Genomic DNA, 16,664 nt, shown 5'->3' with positions numbered 1-16,664 from the left:
ATACCTTTCTCAATGTTTTCATAATAAATAATATTTAAAAGTAGTGCCCTGTCCCGGTGGCTCAGTTGGTTGGAGCATCATCGCGTACACCAAAAGGTTGCAGGTTTGATCCCTAGTCAGGGTGTGTATGGGTGGTAACCAATCAATGTTTCTCTCTCCCCCTGCCTCTCTCTCTAAAATCAATAAAAACATATCCTCGGGTGAAAATTTAAAAAAAAAAATTTTTTTTAAGTATTTACTGAGTGCTGACCTAGACCAGGCACTGGGCTACCTGCGTGGTCTGATGGTGATAAAGGCAGATCCCATCCTGCCCTTAAGTGGGTAAGTGAACAGACAAAGAGGCTGTAAGTCTTCTATCCTTTCTGTGCTTGTTTCCTCGCGGATGAAATGAGAGCTGGAGAAGAAGCCTCTTAGTAGAAAGTCTCTGAGGAATATGTCTCCCTGTGACCAGCCACAGCTTTAAGAGTTCATGCACGATGGGAGCACAGGCCCTGGAATCAGTCCAGGTGCCATCAATCATTGCAAGCCGGCCTAAGGCAAAGCTCAACTGAGTCTCTCTTTCTTCTCAGTAACACAGGGACAGTAACGTCTCCCTCCCAGGATTACCCTAGGGGTGTACATGAGATAACACATATAAAGTATCTGGGACAGGCCTGGCACACAGTAAATCCTCAACACATGGAAAGGCCTCACTTTGATTCCACAGGCATTCCGGAGCAGCACTGCAGGCCTGCACTAGGGCTGGAAGACAGGAATTCCACTCTGAATGGCCAAGCAGTGGACCCCCGGCCAAATGGGGAAACAGCCTCATAAACAACATACCAGGCGGTGTGATGTCACTGCTAAAAGGAGACAGCAGCCATGTGCACATTGCAGACCACGTACAATGCAGACCCTGGGATGGCAGAGACACCCCACTCAAGAGGTCCAGGCTTGAAAAGAAGCAAAGTCTTGAGACCAGAGAGACCTCAGGCAAGTTCTCTAATTCTGGGTTCCTTGACTTGGGATCCCTGAGTGGGCCTAGGAGGTCTGTGAATACCTCTTCATGGTGTGCAAAAAGTTTGTCTAATGGAGATTCTTAAAAATGTCTGTGGCCACAAAACGAACAAACCCCTGAGGTGACCTAACTTAGCATACCTTCTTACCCACCCTATGGGGATACAGTATAGTAAGTCCTCACTTAATGTCGTTGATAGGTTGTGCTACTTTAAGCAGAGCGATGGATAACAAAACCAATTTTATCACAGGCTAATTGGTATAAACAGGAGTTAAGTTCCTACAATCCTAACGAACAAAATGAAGGTATTTGAGGACCTGCTGTGCCTACCTGGAAAGGCTGTGCTATTAAGTGAGGTAGTTTATGAGAAGCACCTGGAGCATCCTCCGCTTTCACCTAAGGTTGGTTTCCTCCCCTCTCTCCCTCCCCAGCTTATTCCCATCGTTCAGGACGTATTGAGCACCTACTACTGGGCAGGCACCACTACAGGTGCTGGGTGTAAAGTGGTGGACAGACAGGGATTGTCCCTCATTTCATGGAGCTCACATTTTAATGCAGGGAAATACCAGATACATAAAATTAATAATTTCAGACACTCATAGGTGCTATTAAGAAAATACATAGGATAATGTGATACAGACAGATGGGGTGAGGATGACGTCTGAAGAGGAAACATCTGAATAACAAGTAGGAGCCAGTCATAGCAAGATCTGGGAGCAAACCACCTGGGCAGAGGGAGCAGGAAGGGCAAAATCTCGCGGGGTAGACCCTCACTCCCAGTTCCACCACTAACGGGGTGCCGGTGCATAAGTCACATTGCTTCTGAGGCTCAGCTGCCACATCTATAAAATGGGAATAAAAACACCTTACCTGCCACAATGTGAGGGGACTCAACCAAAAGGCTTTTAAGGTCTGGAATCCTCCCCAAATCTCACCAATAGACACCTGACATATCATTTGACACCCATCTTGGAGCAGGGGGACCTGCATAGAAAATCCTGGGTCATGCTTTTTGTTTTTATGCTGAACTAGAAATAGCTTTCTTGGTTCCTAGTTAACACAACAGGCTTCTCCTGCCACCCGGGGCCTATTGTAGTAACTGCTGCTTCATAATCTTCCTCTGGTATGAAAGGAGACCAAGGAAAGACACCATGGAAACACTTTTGTAATAACCAGACTACTATCCCTTCCCGCCCCCCTAACAAGGTTGGAGGGCTCGGTCCGTCCTGCAGACAGAGAATATAAATGCTTTATTTAAGAAGTTGGGAGCATCCTGGGTCCTTGGTTGGACCACTGATTTATAACCAGTCATAATATTCTCTCCTAAATATCTCTGTAATCTGTCCCCTTCTCTCCATCTCTCAGCCACTGCTTCCTCATCTCACAGCTTCGTGGGAGCTCTCTCTCTCTCTCTGGCCTTAGCCTCAGACTTCCAAACCCCTTGCCACACTGTAACCAACGCCAAACACACATAAAAGACCATGTTTCTCCCCTGCTTAAAAGTCTCAAGACAGCTCCCCACTGCTCACTGGACAAATGCCAAACTCCTTAACCTGGCACCCGAGGCTCCCTCCCCAAAGCTGAGCTCCTCCCAGGCCTGTTCCAGCTCCCAGGCCCTTCTCAGCATCCACACCAACCTCCCACTGTCTCCCAAACAGGCTGAGCCGCACTTAGAATGATGTGCCTTCGCTGCTTCTGCTCCTGCCTCTCACTGCCATCCCTACTGTCTTACCTGCCTTCCCACTCTACCCACCCGAGACCCCTACAGCCTTCCCTGACTCCCCAGAAGAGCAGTTTGCAAGTCCACCTCCCCAATCAGATGTGAGAGTAGAGGCTGTGTCTTATTCATGGTTAATTCCCCGGAGCCTGGACTGAAATTCAGTTTTCACTAAAATTCCTATCAGGTGCTTCGGGCTGAGAAGAATCCTATCACAACCCAGAAAGAAGGGAAGCCATCAAGGAGTGAGGTGGGGGTAGGTACGAAGAATCTGCATTAAATACACACACACACACACACACACACACACACACACACACAACCTGCCCCAGACCCTGACGGAAGTGAGATTGGACATTTTGAGAAACACTGGGTCACCATCACTGGTTCCTAAATTTAAAATCGCTGGAAAAGTGAAAATGCCTTTCTTTGCAGGCAAAGTGGTTCTCAACCTTCCTAATGCCGCGACCCTTTACTACCTCATGTGGTGGTGACCCCCAATTTCATTGTTACAAATTGGACATAATTGAAGCATAGTGACTAATCACAAAAACAATATGTAATTATACATGTGTTTTCCGATGGTCTTGGGCGACCCCTGTGAAAGGGTCGTTGGACCCCCAAAGGGGTCGCGACCCACAGGTTGAGAACCGCTTAGTAAGCTTTCCCTGCAGCTGTCCCGGCACCAGAGGAATCGGGTGGGCTTTTCTGGGACCCGACGGAGTGGGAGACAAGCCCGGGTCCAAGACCGGCTCAGCCCCTAACGTGTAGGGGACCCCGCGCGGGTCGCTGCCCCTCGCTGGGCCTCCATTACCACCCCCACCCCGCCAGCTGTGAGCCCCGAGGCAGTGGCTGCCCCATTCCGGGGAGGTGTCCCCCTTTCACCTTGGACATCACCAGCTCGGACGCCCTACGAGCTACGCAAACCCGCAGCGTCCCGCCGACCCAGCCTGACTCCTCCTTTCCTCCCCAAAGTCTTGTCCGCCTGGGAAGCCGACGCACCCCTATACCAAGGCTGCCCTCACACGGGCGGCCCCTTCCGGCCGCCATCCGTCTCCACAAGCACGGCCTCCTGCCCCGCCTCGCTCTGCTGGCCGCGCCGGGCGGGCCGCGCAGGCGCTTTGGAGCCCGTGGAGGCCCCGCCCCCTGGACCACGGGTAACGGCGCGAGAGACCCGAGTGCGGCGCGCGGCGGGATCGCGAACAAGTAGGTTGGGGGCGAGGCGACGGCGGCCGGCAGGGGTCATGTTTCCTCCGGAGGAATGCCGCGAGGGAGGGCACTGGTCGGTGTTTGGAACCCTGGAGGCCAGTGATCTCGCCGTTCAAAGTCATTGACAGGAACCAGGAAACCTGTCCAGTGAGGGGGTTGGGCTCAGATTTCCCAGGTCTCCTGACTTCAGATGCGGTCGCTGTTGGGAAAATGGTGCGGGTGAGACGAGAGCCTGAGTTGTGGTGTTTTAAAGTGGGAGCGATTAGGACCCAACTTTGTCCAGAGTGAGAGCCATCAAGCCCGTAAAGTGAGGCAGGCCTGGGCAGGAGACCGCGTTTGCCCGGGGCCCCGCACAGGCACGGGCCCCGCCCTCGGGATGAAGTCCAACCGGGTGTCCGTGTGGGCGTGTTAAGGCTCTGGGTGATCTGGCCCCAGTCTGTCATTCATTAATCACTCATTCATTTTTTTTAATCTTTAAATTCTTTATTAGTTAAGGAATTACAAATGTGTCCTCATCCCCCCCATTCACCCTCACCCTCCTACCCTCCCCCCCACTCATGCTCTCATCCCCCTGTTGTCCATGTCCATTGGTTTGGCTTATATGGATGCATAGAAGTCCTTCGGTTGATCTCTTCCCCTTACCCCCTCCCTCCCCTACTTTCCCTCTGGGGAGTGATAGTCTGATCGCTGTTTCTCTGTCTTTGGATCTGTCCCTGTTCATCAGTCTATGTTGTTCTCTATATTCCACAAATGAGTGAGATCATGTGATATTTATCTTTCTCTGACTGGCTTATTTCACTTAACATAATGCTCTCCAGTTTCATCCATGCCGTTGCAAATGGTAAGAGTTCCTTCTTTTTTACAGCAGCATAGTATTCCATCGTGTAGATGTACCACAGTTTTCTAATCCATTCATTTACTGATGGGCACTTAGGCTGTTTCCAGATCTTAGCTATGGTGAATTGTGCTGCTATGAACATAGGGGTGCATTTATCCTTTCCGACTGGTGTTTCTGGTTTCTTGGGATATATTCCTAGAAGTGGGATCACGGGGTCAAATTGGAGTTCATTAGTTTTTTGAGGAAGCTCCATACTGTCTTCCATAGTGGCTGCACCAGTCTGCATTCCCACCAGCAGTGCACGAGTGTTCCCTTTCCTCCCCATCCTCTCCAGCACTTGTCTTTGTTGATTTGTTGATGATAGCCATTCTGACAGGTGTGAGGTGATACCACATTGTCGCTTTGATTTGCATCTCTTGTATAATTAGTGACTTTGAGCATGTTTTCATATGTCTTTCAGCCCTCTGTATGTCCTCTTTTGAAAAGTGTCTATCTAGGTCCATTGCCCATTTTTTTATTGGATTATTTATTTTCCTATTATTAAGTTTCATGAGTTTCCTGTAGATGTTGGAGATTAAACCCTTATCGGTGATATCATTGGCAAATATGTTCTCCCATGCAGTGGGTCTTCTTGTTGTTTTGTTGATGGTTTCCTTTGCTGTGCAAAAGCTTTTTATTTTGATGTAGTCCCATTTGTTTATTTTCTCTTTAGTTTCCATTGCTCTAGGAGCATTATCAGAGAAGAAATTCCTCCGACACATGTTTGCAATTTCGCTGCCTATGGATTCCGCTGGTATTTTTATGGTTTTCCATCTTACGTTTAAGTCTTTTATCCATTTTGAGTTTATTTTTGTGTATGGTGTAAGTTGGTGGTCTAGTTTCATCTTTTTGCATGTATCTGTCCAATTTTCCCAACACCATTTATTGAAGAGACTGTCTTGACTCCATTGTATGCTCTTGCCTCCTTTGTTGAATATTAATTGGGCATAGTGCTTTGGGTCAATTTCTGGGCTCTCTATTCTATTCCATTGATCTATATGTCTGTTCTTGTGCCAGTACCAAGCTGTTTTAAGAACAGTGGCTTTGTAATACAGTTTGATATCTGGTATTGAGATCCCACCTACTTTGTTCTTCTTTCTCAGGATTGCTGCAGCTATTCGAGGTCTTTTTTTTTATTCCAGATGAATTTTTGGAACGTTCTTTCTAGATCTGTGAAATATGCCATTGGTAGTTTAATGGGGATTGCATTGAATCTATAGATTGCTTTGGGTAGTATGGACATTTTGATGATGTTGATTCTACCAATCCATGAACACGGTATGTTCTTCCATCTGTTTATGTCTTCCTCTATCTCTTTTTTCAGTGTCCTGTAGTTTTTCACATATAAGTCTTTTACCTCCTTAGTTAAGTTTATTCCTAGGTATCTTAATTTTTTTGGTGCGATGGTAAGTGGGATTGCTTTTTTAGTCTCCCTTTCTGTAAGTTCACTATTGGTGTAAAGAAATGCCTTAGATTTCTTGGCATTAATTTTGTATCCTGCTACATTGCCGAATTCATTTATTAACTCTAATAATTTTTTGATGGAATCTTTAGGGTTTCCTATGTACAGTATCATGTCATCTGCAAATAAGGACAGTTTTACTTCTTCTTTTCCAATTTGGATGCCTTTTATTTCTTCTTCTTGTCTGATTGCAATGGCTAGTATTTCCAGTACTATGTTGAACAGGAGTGGTGCGAGGGGGCATCCCTGTCTTGTTCCTGTTCTCAGGGGAAATGGTTTTAGTTTTTGCCCATTGATTATGATGTTGGCTGTGGGTTTGTCATATATGGCTTTTATTATGTTGAGGTATGATCCTTCTATTCCTACCTTGCTGAGAGTTTTTATCAAGAAAGGGGGTTGAATTTTGTTGAAAGATTTTTCTGCATCAATTGATATGACTATGTGGTTTTTATCTCTCTATTTGTTTATGTGATGAATCACGTTTATTGATTTATGGATATTGTACCATCCTTGCATCCCTGGGATGAATCCTACTTGGTCATGGTGTATGATCTTTCTGATGTATTGCTGGATCCAATTTGCTAGAATTTTATTGAGTATTTTGTCATCTATGTTCATGAGGGATATTGGCCTATAATTCTCGTTCATTGTGTTGTCTCTATCTGGTTTTGGTATTAGGGTGATGCTGGCTTCATAGAATGAGCTAGGAAGTGTTCCTTCCTCTTGAATTTTTTGGAATAGTCTGAGGAGGATATGTTTTAGTTCTTCCTTGAATGTTTGGTAAAACTCCCCTGTGAAGCTGTCTGGCCCCGGGCTTTTGTTTGCTGGGAGCTTTTTGATGACTGCTTCAATTTCTTCCATAGTTATTGGCCTGTTGAGATTTTTAGAATCCTCTGGATTGAGTTTTGGAATGTTGTATTTTTCTAGGAATATGTCCATTTCCTCCAGGTTGTCTAGTTTGTTAGAGTAGAGTTGTTCATAGTATTTTTTAACAATTCTTTGAATTTCTGAGGGGGTCTATTGTTATTTCACCTCTTTCATTTCTGATTTTGTTTATTTGAGTCCTCTCTCTTTGCTTCTTGGTGAGCCTGGCTAGAGGCTCATCAATCTTGTTTATCCTTTCAAAGAACCAGCTCTTGCTTTCATTGATCTTTTGTTTGTTTGTTTTTTATCTCTATGTCATTTATTTCTGCTCTGATCTTTATTGTCTCCTTTCTTCTGCTCACTCTGGGCTTTTTTTGTTGTTCTCTTTCTAATTCTTTGAGTTGTAGAGTTAAATGATTTACTATCATTTTTTCTTGTTTTTTGAGGTAGGCCTGTAGTGCTATAAACTTCCCTCTCAGGACTGCTTTCATTGTGTCCCATAGATTTTGGGTTGTTGTACTGTTATTGTCATTAGTTTCCAGGGTGTTTTTAATTTCTCCTTTGATCTCACTGGTAAACCAATCATTATTTAGTAACATGCTATTCAGCTTCCAAGTGTTCAAGTTTTTTGTATTGTTTTTATTGTGGTTTATTTCTAATATTATGCCCTTGTGATCTGAGAAGATGCTTGGTATGATTTCAGTCTTCTTGTATTTGGGGAGACTTTGCTTGTGACCCAATATGTGGTCTATTTTTGAAAATGTCCCATGTGCACTTGAGAAGAACGTATATTCCGTGGCTTTGGGGTGAAATGTTCTGAAGATGTCAATTAAGTCCATCTGATTGAGTGAGTCATTTAGGATTGCTGTTTCTTTGCTGATTTTTTGTCTAGAGGATTTATCCAGTGATGTCAGTGGTGTGTTTAAGTCCCCTACTATGATTGCGTTGTTGTTGATCTCTCCCTTGTTATTTTCCAGGAGGTTTTTGATGTATTTGGGTGCTTCTGCATTGGGTGCATATATGTTTATAAGGGTTATATCCTCTTGTTGTATTGATCCCTTTAATATTATGAAGTGGCTTTCCTTATCTCTTGTTATGGCCTTCACTTTGAGGTCTATTTTGTCAGATATAAGTATTGCTACCCCAGCTTTTTTTTCATTTCCATTTGCCTGAAAGATATTTTTCCATCCTTTCACTTTCAGTCTGTGTGAGTCCCTTTTTCTGAGGTGGGTCTCTTGTAGATAGCATATATATGGGTCATGTCTTTTTATCCATTCAGCCACTCGATGTCTTTTGATTGGAGCGTTTAGTCCGTTTACATTTAAAGTTATTATTGAGAGGTACTTGCTTGGAGTCATTTCTATTTTCGTGCCTGTGTTCTTTCTTACCTTTATATTTCTTCTTTTTACAGCATTCCTTTTAGCATTTCTTGCATTGCTGGCTTGGTAGTGATAAACTCTCTTAGCCTTTTTTTGTCTGCAAAGCTCCTGATTTCCCCTTCAATTTTGATTGATAGTCTTGCTGGATATAGTATTCTTGGATTTAGTCCTTTGCTTTGCAACACTTTGTATACCTCCTTCCATTCCCTTCCAGCTTGATGTGTTTCTGTTGAGAAATCATTTGATAATCTGATGGGGGATCCTTTGTAGGTAACTCTCTGTTTCTCTCTTGCAGCCTTTAAGATTCTCTCTTTGTCTTGTACATTTGCCATCGTTATTATGACGTGTCTTGGTGTGGGTCTTTTGGGGTTCATCTTGCTTGGGACTCTCTGTACTTGTGTAACTTTTTTCTTCCCCATATCTGGGAAGTTTTCTGTCATTATTTCTTCAAATAGATTATCTAATCCTTGCTGCTCTTCTTGTCCTTCTTGCAGCCCTATTATGCGTATTTTACTTTGTTTCATGCTGTCCCAAAGCTCCCTTAGGCTCTCTTCCTGCTTTTTAATTTTTTTCTCCAGTTGCTGTTCAGATTGAGCTTGTTTCTCTGCGTTATCTTCTAACTCACTAATTTGGTCCTCTTCTTGTAGTCTGCTGTTGAAACTTTCCATGGTGTTTTTGATTGTAGCTATATCACTTTTCATTTCTTCCTGATTCTTGCATAGGTTGTTGATTTTCTCATCCATCCGGTGAATGAATTGTACAACCATTATTCTGAATTCTTTTTCTGTCATGTTGCATGCTTCAGTTTCATTAATTTCCTTTCTTGGCGATTCCTCATTGTCTTTCCTCTGGGTGTTGTGTCGTCTCTTCATTCTGATTATCTCCCGATGCTTCAAACGTCGAGTTGCGTGGGCCTGGGCCATGTGCAGTGGGAGCCTCCCACCACCCTAGTGTCACTGAAGAGCTCTAACACTAAGATATGTTGTTGTTGTGGGTTGGTGGGAACCAGGCCCGCTCAGAGTCAGTGTTGCCAGTGCTCAAGGTGGCCTCGTGTGCGCCCTTAGAATCAGGGACCCTGCCTGCACCGTGCTGAAACAAAGACCCCCCTGGAGCGTGTTGAAAATCAGCGCCCCCTAGTGTGCGCCAGGAGTCAGAGTTCCCCAAAAATCCAGTATCAGAGTCTCTTTTGCTTCCCGCAACCTCGCATTGAGAATCAGGGTCCCTGTGTGCCCTTGCACCAAGAATTGGAGTCACTGGCTCTTAGTATGAATGCACAGGGAATCAGGGATCTCAGGCGCAAGTGATAAAAAACACAGTCAACTCACTGGTGCCTGGTGCTGCCTCCTGCCCAGAGAATCGGGTCCCTGGGCCCACGCTATGCGGGACAAATTCCCGGTGTTCGCGCGTTTGCTCCCAGCCCAGGACTCCTGAAGCCAGCACTGCGCGCAGGATCAGTTCCCGGTGTTCGCGCCTTTGCTCCCAGTCCAGGACTCCTGAAGCCGGCACTGCGCGCAGGATCAGTTCCCGGTGTTCGCGCCTTTGCTCCCAGCCTAGGACTCCTGAAGCCGGCACTACGGGGGACCAGTTCCAAGGTGCTCGCGCACTTCCAGGCCAAAGTTCCTGTAGCAGCACTGAGGCCCGGGCAAGGAGTGGGTCTATCAGTTACTATGGCGCTGCCCGTGAGCCTGCGGGGAGGCGGATGGGCTCTGTTACTCACAAATCTGCCCTGGGGATTTCTGGACTTTTGGTGTCCGCAGGTCTGTAGCTGTGGTCACAGGTCTCTGTCCCCAGTGGTTGCAGGGTCCTGGTATGTGTCTGAGATCAGACTGAGTGGTGTTGAGGCCAGGATCCTAGTCTCAAGCAGCTCTGTTTCCCAAGATGGCGGGTCGCTGTGCCCATCCTGGCTGCCCAGGAGTGTCCGCGCAGGGAGCAGGGCTCCGCCGTCTAAGACTGCCCGGTTTAGCAGCCCCTTAGAAGACCTGCAGAATCTAACTGTCCCTAGCTCATACACACACACCACACATGCCCACACACTCCTCTATCACTTCCTTGCGCTCTCACACTCTCTCCCTCCCTACCTTCCTTCTGGTCGCCATTTTTTGTATCTCACTCATTCATTTTACATCCATTGACTACAATGGTAGGTGCTGGAGGTGAAGTGATCACGGACACGGTGCAGGGAGGTGTAATGGGCTATAGAAGTCCTGGGTGGAGAACAGGGATGGCTTCTAAAACGAAGTCATGACCTGGTTGGACGTGCTGGGAAGTGTTCCAAACTCCCGCACGTGCCCAGACCTGGAAGGAGAGAAGCTGATGTTTTCTGGTCACTGAAGGCCTCTCACTCTGAACCCTGGATCTTGGGTTCAGTGCTAGGCTCCTGACAGTGGTGATGGAGCGAAATCAGGAAGTCCGAGGACTGTATCTTTAGATAGGCTCCACAGGATTTGGGGGGATGGGGCATACCAGGGGTATATACAAGGTGATATAACCCTGGGTGGGCTAATCAGAGGAGGAGATTTGTGGGGGGACAACAAATTCTACTCCAAGTGAGCAGTTGGATATTCTAGTTTGAAGGTCAGCAAAGCACTCCCATGTAATTTATTTGAGATCTGGGTTTTAGGTGCTAGAAGGAAAATTTTAATCTTGTACAGTGGTTCCCATCCCAGGAAAACTTGTTAAAAATACAGTTTCAGTCCCTCCCTCCCCTCAGACTTCTTGAATCAGAATTTCTGAATGGGGTTTAGGAATCTGTATTACCTTTCAAGCCCCACCCCCATCCCCACCCCCAGAATATTCAGCCAGTTTTAGAAACCACTGGTCTACCCCATCCTCCTCTGTTTCACAGGTAGAGAGTCTGCAGCTTGGGATTGGCAGAAACTTGCCCCAATAGCATATGATATTAGTGCCTCTTTCTACAATGAAAAGCATTGAGCTGAGAGTCCAGAGACATGGGTTCAATCCAGGTTTACCAGTCATTAACTGGGGAAAGTAATTTTACCTCTAGGAACCTCTGCTTCCTTACTTTGAGAATAATACCATCATTCTAGGAATCAAAAGAGAGCGTGGCCGTGGAATTGCTTGCCAAGCTTTCTGTCTTGTGCTCATGAAGCTCCCCTGTACCATACCACCAGTTTCAGGGGTTGCTGGCCCCTGGCTATCTGTCACCAAGCCCTGCCCTCTCCTTCTGTTGCAGGTTGGAATGGCCAGTAGCTGGGGAAGTTTCTTGCAGGATGAGCAGCAGCTGGAGGAGCTGGCACGGCAGGCGGTGGACCGGGCCTTGGCTGAGGGAGTATTGCTGAGGACCACACAGGAGCCCAGCTCCTCAGATGTAAGCCCTGCCTCCTCCACACAGCACTGATTACACTGCCCTGGGTCCTTCTGCCCATTATCTGGCCCCTGTCAGGCCCGAGGCAACTCCTTTGGGTCAGAGATCACATTTTTGCTTTTTTTTTTTTTTAAATAACTAACCTTGACCTTTAGAAGTATAAAGCACCATGCTAGAGGAATCAAATTTAAGTCTGGGATTTGAAGTGTGACTTAGGCAAGTTACTTAGTTCTCTCAGCTGCAGTTTCTTCAAATATTAAAAAAGGATAATAATGGGGCCTACCTCATCAAATTGGTAAGAGAATTAGAAGACAATTCATGTGAAGCACTTTGCCCAGTTAGCTGTTATTTTTTAGGACCCCTAATCTTACTTCCTTCTCTGTAGTTGGTTAGTAGTACATCCTTCCAGGTCTTTCTCTGTGCATTTATACACATGTATATGTTTATAAAGAAGTATATAGGGTTATTTTTAAGACAGTTTTTTTTATTGTTGATGCTGTTGCAGATGTCCTCCATTTCCCACCCCTGCCCCCTTTGCCCACCTCCACCCAGCCCCCGTATAGGTGGTTTGTTTTTTTAAGATTTTTTATTGGTCTTTAGAAGGAAAAGAAGGGAAAGAGAGAGAACCATCTATGTGAGAGGGAAACATCCGTCAGCTGCCTCTTACATGCCCTCTACCTGGGATTGAGCCCTGACCAGGAATCAAACTGTCACCCTTTCAGTGCATGAGCCACACGGGCCAAGGCTGTATAGTGTTGGTTTTTTGTTTTGTTTTTACAAATAAGATGAATCATACATATTACTCTGTGGCACGATTTTGTTTGTTTTTCATTTAGCAATCTGTTTTAGAACTCAACTTCCTCCATTAGGATCAGCTTCATTCTAATGTATAGTATTAGGTGTGGATGAATGAATCACAGTTTAACTTTTTTCTACTGGTGACTATTTAGGTGATTTCCAATGTTTTATGACTACACATAGCACTACTGGGACCATCTCTGTATATGCCTGTTTGGACACCTATATGAGTGTCTCTCTATGATTAATATATAAAAGTAGAATTGCTAAGTCCAAACCACATCTTTTAAAAAAATCTCATCCTTAAAAAATAAAAAACCTTTTCATTTTGTGACTAGGTAAGACATTTTCATGCTTCAGAATTTAAAGGAGCCCTGGCTGGTGTGGCTCAGTTGGTTGGGAGTTGCTGGTTCAATTCCTGGTCAGGGCAAATGCCCAGGTTTTGGGCTCAATCCCCAGTAGTGGGTGTGCAAGGAGGTAGCTAATCGATGGTTCTCCCTCATCAATATTTCTCTCTCTCCCTCTTCTTTCCTCTCTCTCTAAAATCAATAAAAAACATATTTTTTAAAAAAAATAAAAAAACTTTTAAGACTATAAGAGTTTACAGTTTAACTCTTCCTTCCATATTCCCTAGCTGCCCAGTTCTCCTGCCCTGATGGTAACCTATGTTTTATAAACAAAACATTTATTCTTGCTTATTTTTTTCAGATAGCTTATTCATAAATAGAAAAATGTATATATTCCTTTTCCCCACTTTTTATACAAAGAAGCAAACTAGACAAGCTCTTCTGTACTTTACTTTTTACTTAACATTTTACTTATGACTATCCAGATTGGTAACTAAAGAGCTGCCATCATCATTTTTACCAATGCACTCTTTTGTCTCTCTGTGTCCAGAACCTAGTTAGAGGGCTGGTGGGCAGTTCACACTCAGTGTTTGCTGTTTGGGCACCTATATGAGTGCTTCTCTATGGTCGATATATAAAAGACCCGAGCGAGTTAGAATGGCTGTCACTAAAGGTAGGCTGATACTGTGGAAGGTGTGCCTCTGGCTTTAGGAACATCATTGCTTGGTTTGTGAATCTGAGATTTTGTGAACTATTTGTCTGAAACAGGGTGTAGCACTTCTCTTCCAAGATTTTATTTCTTCTGTTAATCAACAGGTATTGTGTGAAAGTCCAAGACTAGGTCTTTCTGGAAGTTAATGGAACCTAGAAAAGGCACAGTCCTCAATTTCCCAATCCAGAGAAAAAGACAGGAAGTATCCTTTGCAGTTTGGAATCATTGATTCATTTAATCCTCACCACAACTGAGATGAGGAAACCAAGGCCCAGAGAGGCTAAGTAACTTGCCCCTCGTCATTAAGTGGTGTAATTGACAGCCGGAATTCAAACCCAAGGCGTTTGCCTCCTGAATCTATGCTCTGAGCTTCCATGCTTTACTGCCTCTCCCAGGATACTGTAGAGGCCACCTGGAGGAAGGAGCAATTCGTTAGTGGCATTTGAACTAGATCTTAAAAGACAAATGGAAGATGACACTTTCAGGGATCATTTCTATAGTTTGTTAACAGACAAATGTGGGAATGGAATAGCATAGCAGAGGCCCCAATGCAGGAAAAAGAAGGCAGGCCAAAGTCAGCTAGCCAAGGGGCTTTGCATACTGGGTGGAAGAAGAGTCGGAACTTTGTAGTTCAGGGTCACAAACCAAGTGTGTGCAGACTGAATAGTTGGCTCCTGCAGTGTTTAGGGAGTTAATTAACTTTTAAAAAGTACACTTGAACAGGGTACAAAGTCCAAAAGGATATTTAGTATAGAATGTCTTCTCCAGCTACTGTTTCCCTGCCCAGGGGCAAGCATTATTTAGTGTGTGTGTGTGTGTGTGTGTGTGTGTGTGTGTGTGTGTGTTTAACCAGAGTGTCTTTGAAAAGTCAGAGCCAACATTTTTTTAAATCATGAAGTTTTTAAAAAAATCTAGATACCCAGCTTGTCTTGAAAAATCAGACCAGCTGTTAACTCTGGCCCACTTTCCTGCACACCAACAATTGGTGAGAGCAGAGTCTGACAGCCCCTTTATTTTTTATTTATTTTTTAATATATATTTTTTTATTTCAGAGAGGAAGGGAGAGATAGAAACATCAATGATGAGAGAGAATCATTGATCGGCTGCCTCCTGCACACCCCACACTGCGGATTGAGCCCACAACTCGGGGATGTGCCCTTGATCGGAATCAAACCCAGGACCCTTCAGTCTGCAGGCCAACACTCTATCCACTGAGCCAAACTGGCTAGGGTCCGACAGCCCCTTTAGATAGAGGGGACTTCTTACTTCTTCCCATCACTCTCTGTTGTTTCCCTCACTATAAAGCAGAGTGTTTACTGTCATGTATGTGCTATAGTTTTTCTAATGGTAGAAGAATATTACTCTGTTTCTGTGTTTCTATCAAAAGTATAAAGACTGTGTCCTGGCCGGTGTGGCTCAGTTGGTTGAGTGTGTCCCCGGCACCCAAAGATTGCTGGTTCAATTTCTGGTCAGGGCATATGCCCAGGTTTCTGGCTTAATCTCTGGTGGGCCGCTTTCAGGAGGCAGCCAATCGATGTTCCACTCTCACATTGATGTTGCTCTCTCTCCCTCTCTCTTCCTCTAATTCAAAAGATCAATTAAAAAATCGGAAAAAAAATGTACAAAGATAGTGTTTCAGCTGTTAGCCTATGGACAGTGAAGAATAGCTATATGCTATTGATTTCAAAATCAAGTGGGCATGAGACCTGGGGACAGAGGCAGAAGGAAGTCTTCGCAGAAAAACTTCTGGGGAGTTTTTGAGGCCAAATGGGATTTGTTGGAAGAGGCAGAGGTCTGCATACTGAAGCCGAGGAAATGCCCTCGTAGTCATCACACAGGCACTTGGGATTCGGTCACCGCCCTATAATCCTTAGGAATTCACACTCATAAAAGCTTCAAGCTGGAAGAACTCACTCTCACAAATACACTTCCCCAGTTTTATTTTAAAATAGATGCTGCCCCCTGGCTGCTGTGCTCAGTGGTTAGAGAGTAGGCCCTCGCACCAAAGGGTTGCAGGTTGGATTCCCAGTCAAGGGAACATGCCTGGGTTGCAGGCTGATCCCAGGCCCTGGCCAAGGTGCATGTGAGAGGCAACTAATCAATGTGTCTCTCTCACATCGATGTTTCTCTCTCTCTCTCTCTCTCTTTCCCCCCCTCCTCCCCCTACCCTTCCACTTTCTCTAAAAAATCAATGGAAAAACTATCCTCAGTTGAGATTTAACAACAACAAAAAAATAGATGCTGAGGAGGGCAATTTGGGAATTATTTACCAAAATTTTAAATGGATTTATCCTAATAACCTGACATTTCCACTTTTAGAAACTTACTTTCTCACACACAAAATACCTAGAATGTATATTCTAGGATATTCACTGAAGCATTGATTGTAATGGTGGGAAAAAGGAAACCACCTAAATGTTCATAATAGAAGGCTAGATTCAATGAATTGTGTTTTAGCCAAAGAATGGAATATTGCACAGCCATTAAAAAGAATGAAAGTGCTCTATTTGAAAGTATATGGAAATGTCTCTGAAGCATTTATAAAGCAAAGAACAATGTATGTATCATATGCTTTGATGTGTGTGAAAAAAGAGAAAATGTGTATGTACACAGATACATTAGTCTAAAACAGTGGTTCTCAATCTTCTGGCCCTTTAAATACAGTTCCTCATGTTGTGACCCAACCATAAAATTATTTTTGTTGCTACTTCATCACTGTAATGTTGCTACTGTTATGAATCGTAATGTAAATATCTGATATGCAGGATGGTCTTAGGCGACCCCTGTGAAAGGGTCGTTCGACCGCCAAAGGGGTCACGACCCACAGGTTGAGAACCACTGGTCTAAAAGGATATGTGAGATCCCACTATATCATTTGCCTCTGGGAAGGAGAACTGGTTCACTGGGGCCAGGGTGGGAGTGAGACGTATTTTTCACTATGTATCCTTCTGTCTCTTTTGCATTTTGTGTCATGTGT

At 44.7% G+C, this 16,664-nt stretch overlaps 1 protein-coding gene across 3 annotated transcripts in view; it reads left to right on the top strand.

The window, feature by feature from the left end:
• Nucleotides 1-3,855: 3,855 nt before the first annotated feature.
• Nucleotides 3,856-16,664, top strand: part of GSS (glutathione synthetase) — a 32,125-nt gene continuing 19,316 nt past the window's right edge. The window contains exons 1-3 of one of the 3 annotated variants that reach the window (XM_081097025.1): nucleotides 3,874-3,920; nucleotides 9,923-10,097; nucleotides 11,699-11,833. In XM_081097025.1, coding sequence (XP_080953151.1) covers nucleotides 11,705-11,833 — 129 coding nt within the window. In that variant the 5' untranslated portion in view covers nucleotides 3,874-3,920; nucleotides 9,923-10,097; nucleotides 11,699-11,704. The other 2 variants (XM_081097023.1, XM_081097024.1) reach the window with 2 other exon arrangements.

This window comes from Myotis nattereri (genome assembly GCF_964212035.1).
Source record: "Myotis nattereri genome assembly, chromosome: 8".
NCBI lineage: Eukaryota > Metazoa > Chordata > Mammalia > Chiroptera > Vespertilionidae > Myotis > Myotis nattereri.
Note: the sequence above shows the minus strand (reverse complement) of the source record. Positions and strands in the feature narration are given on the sequence as shown.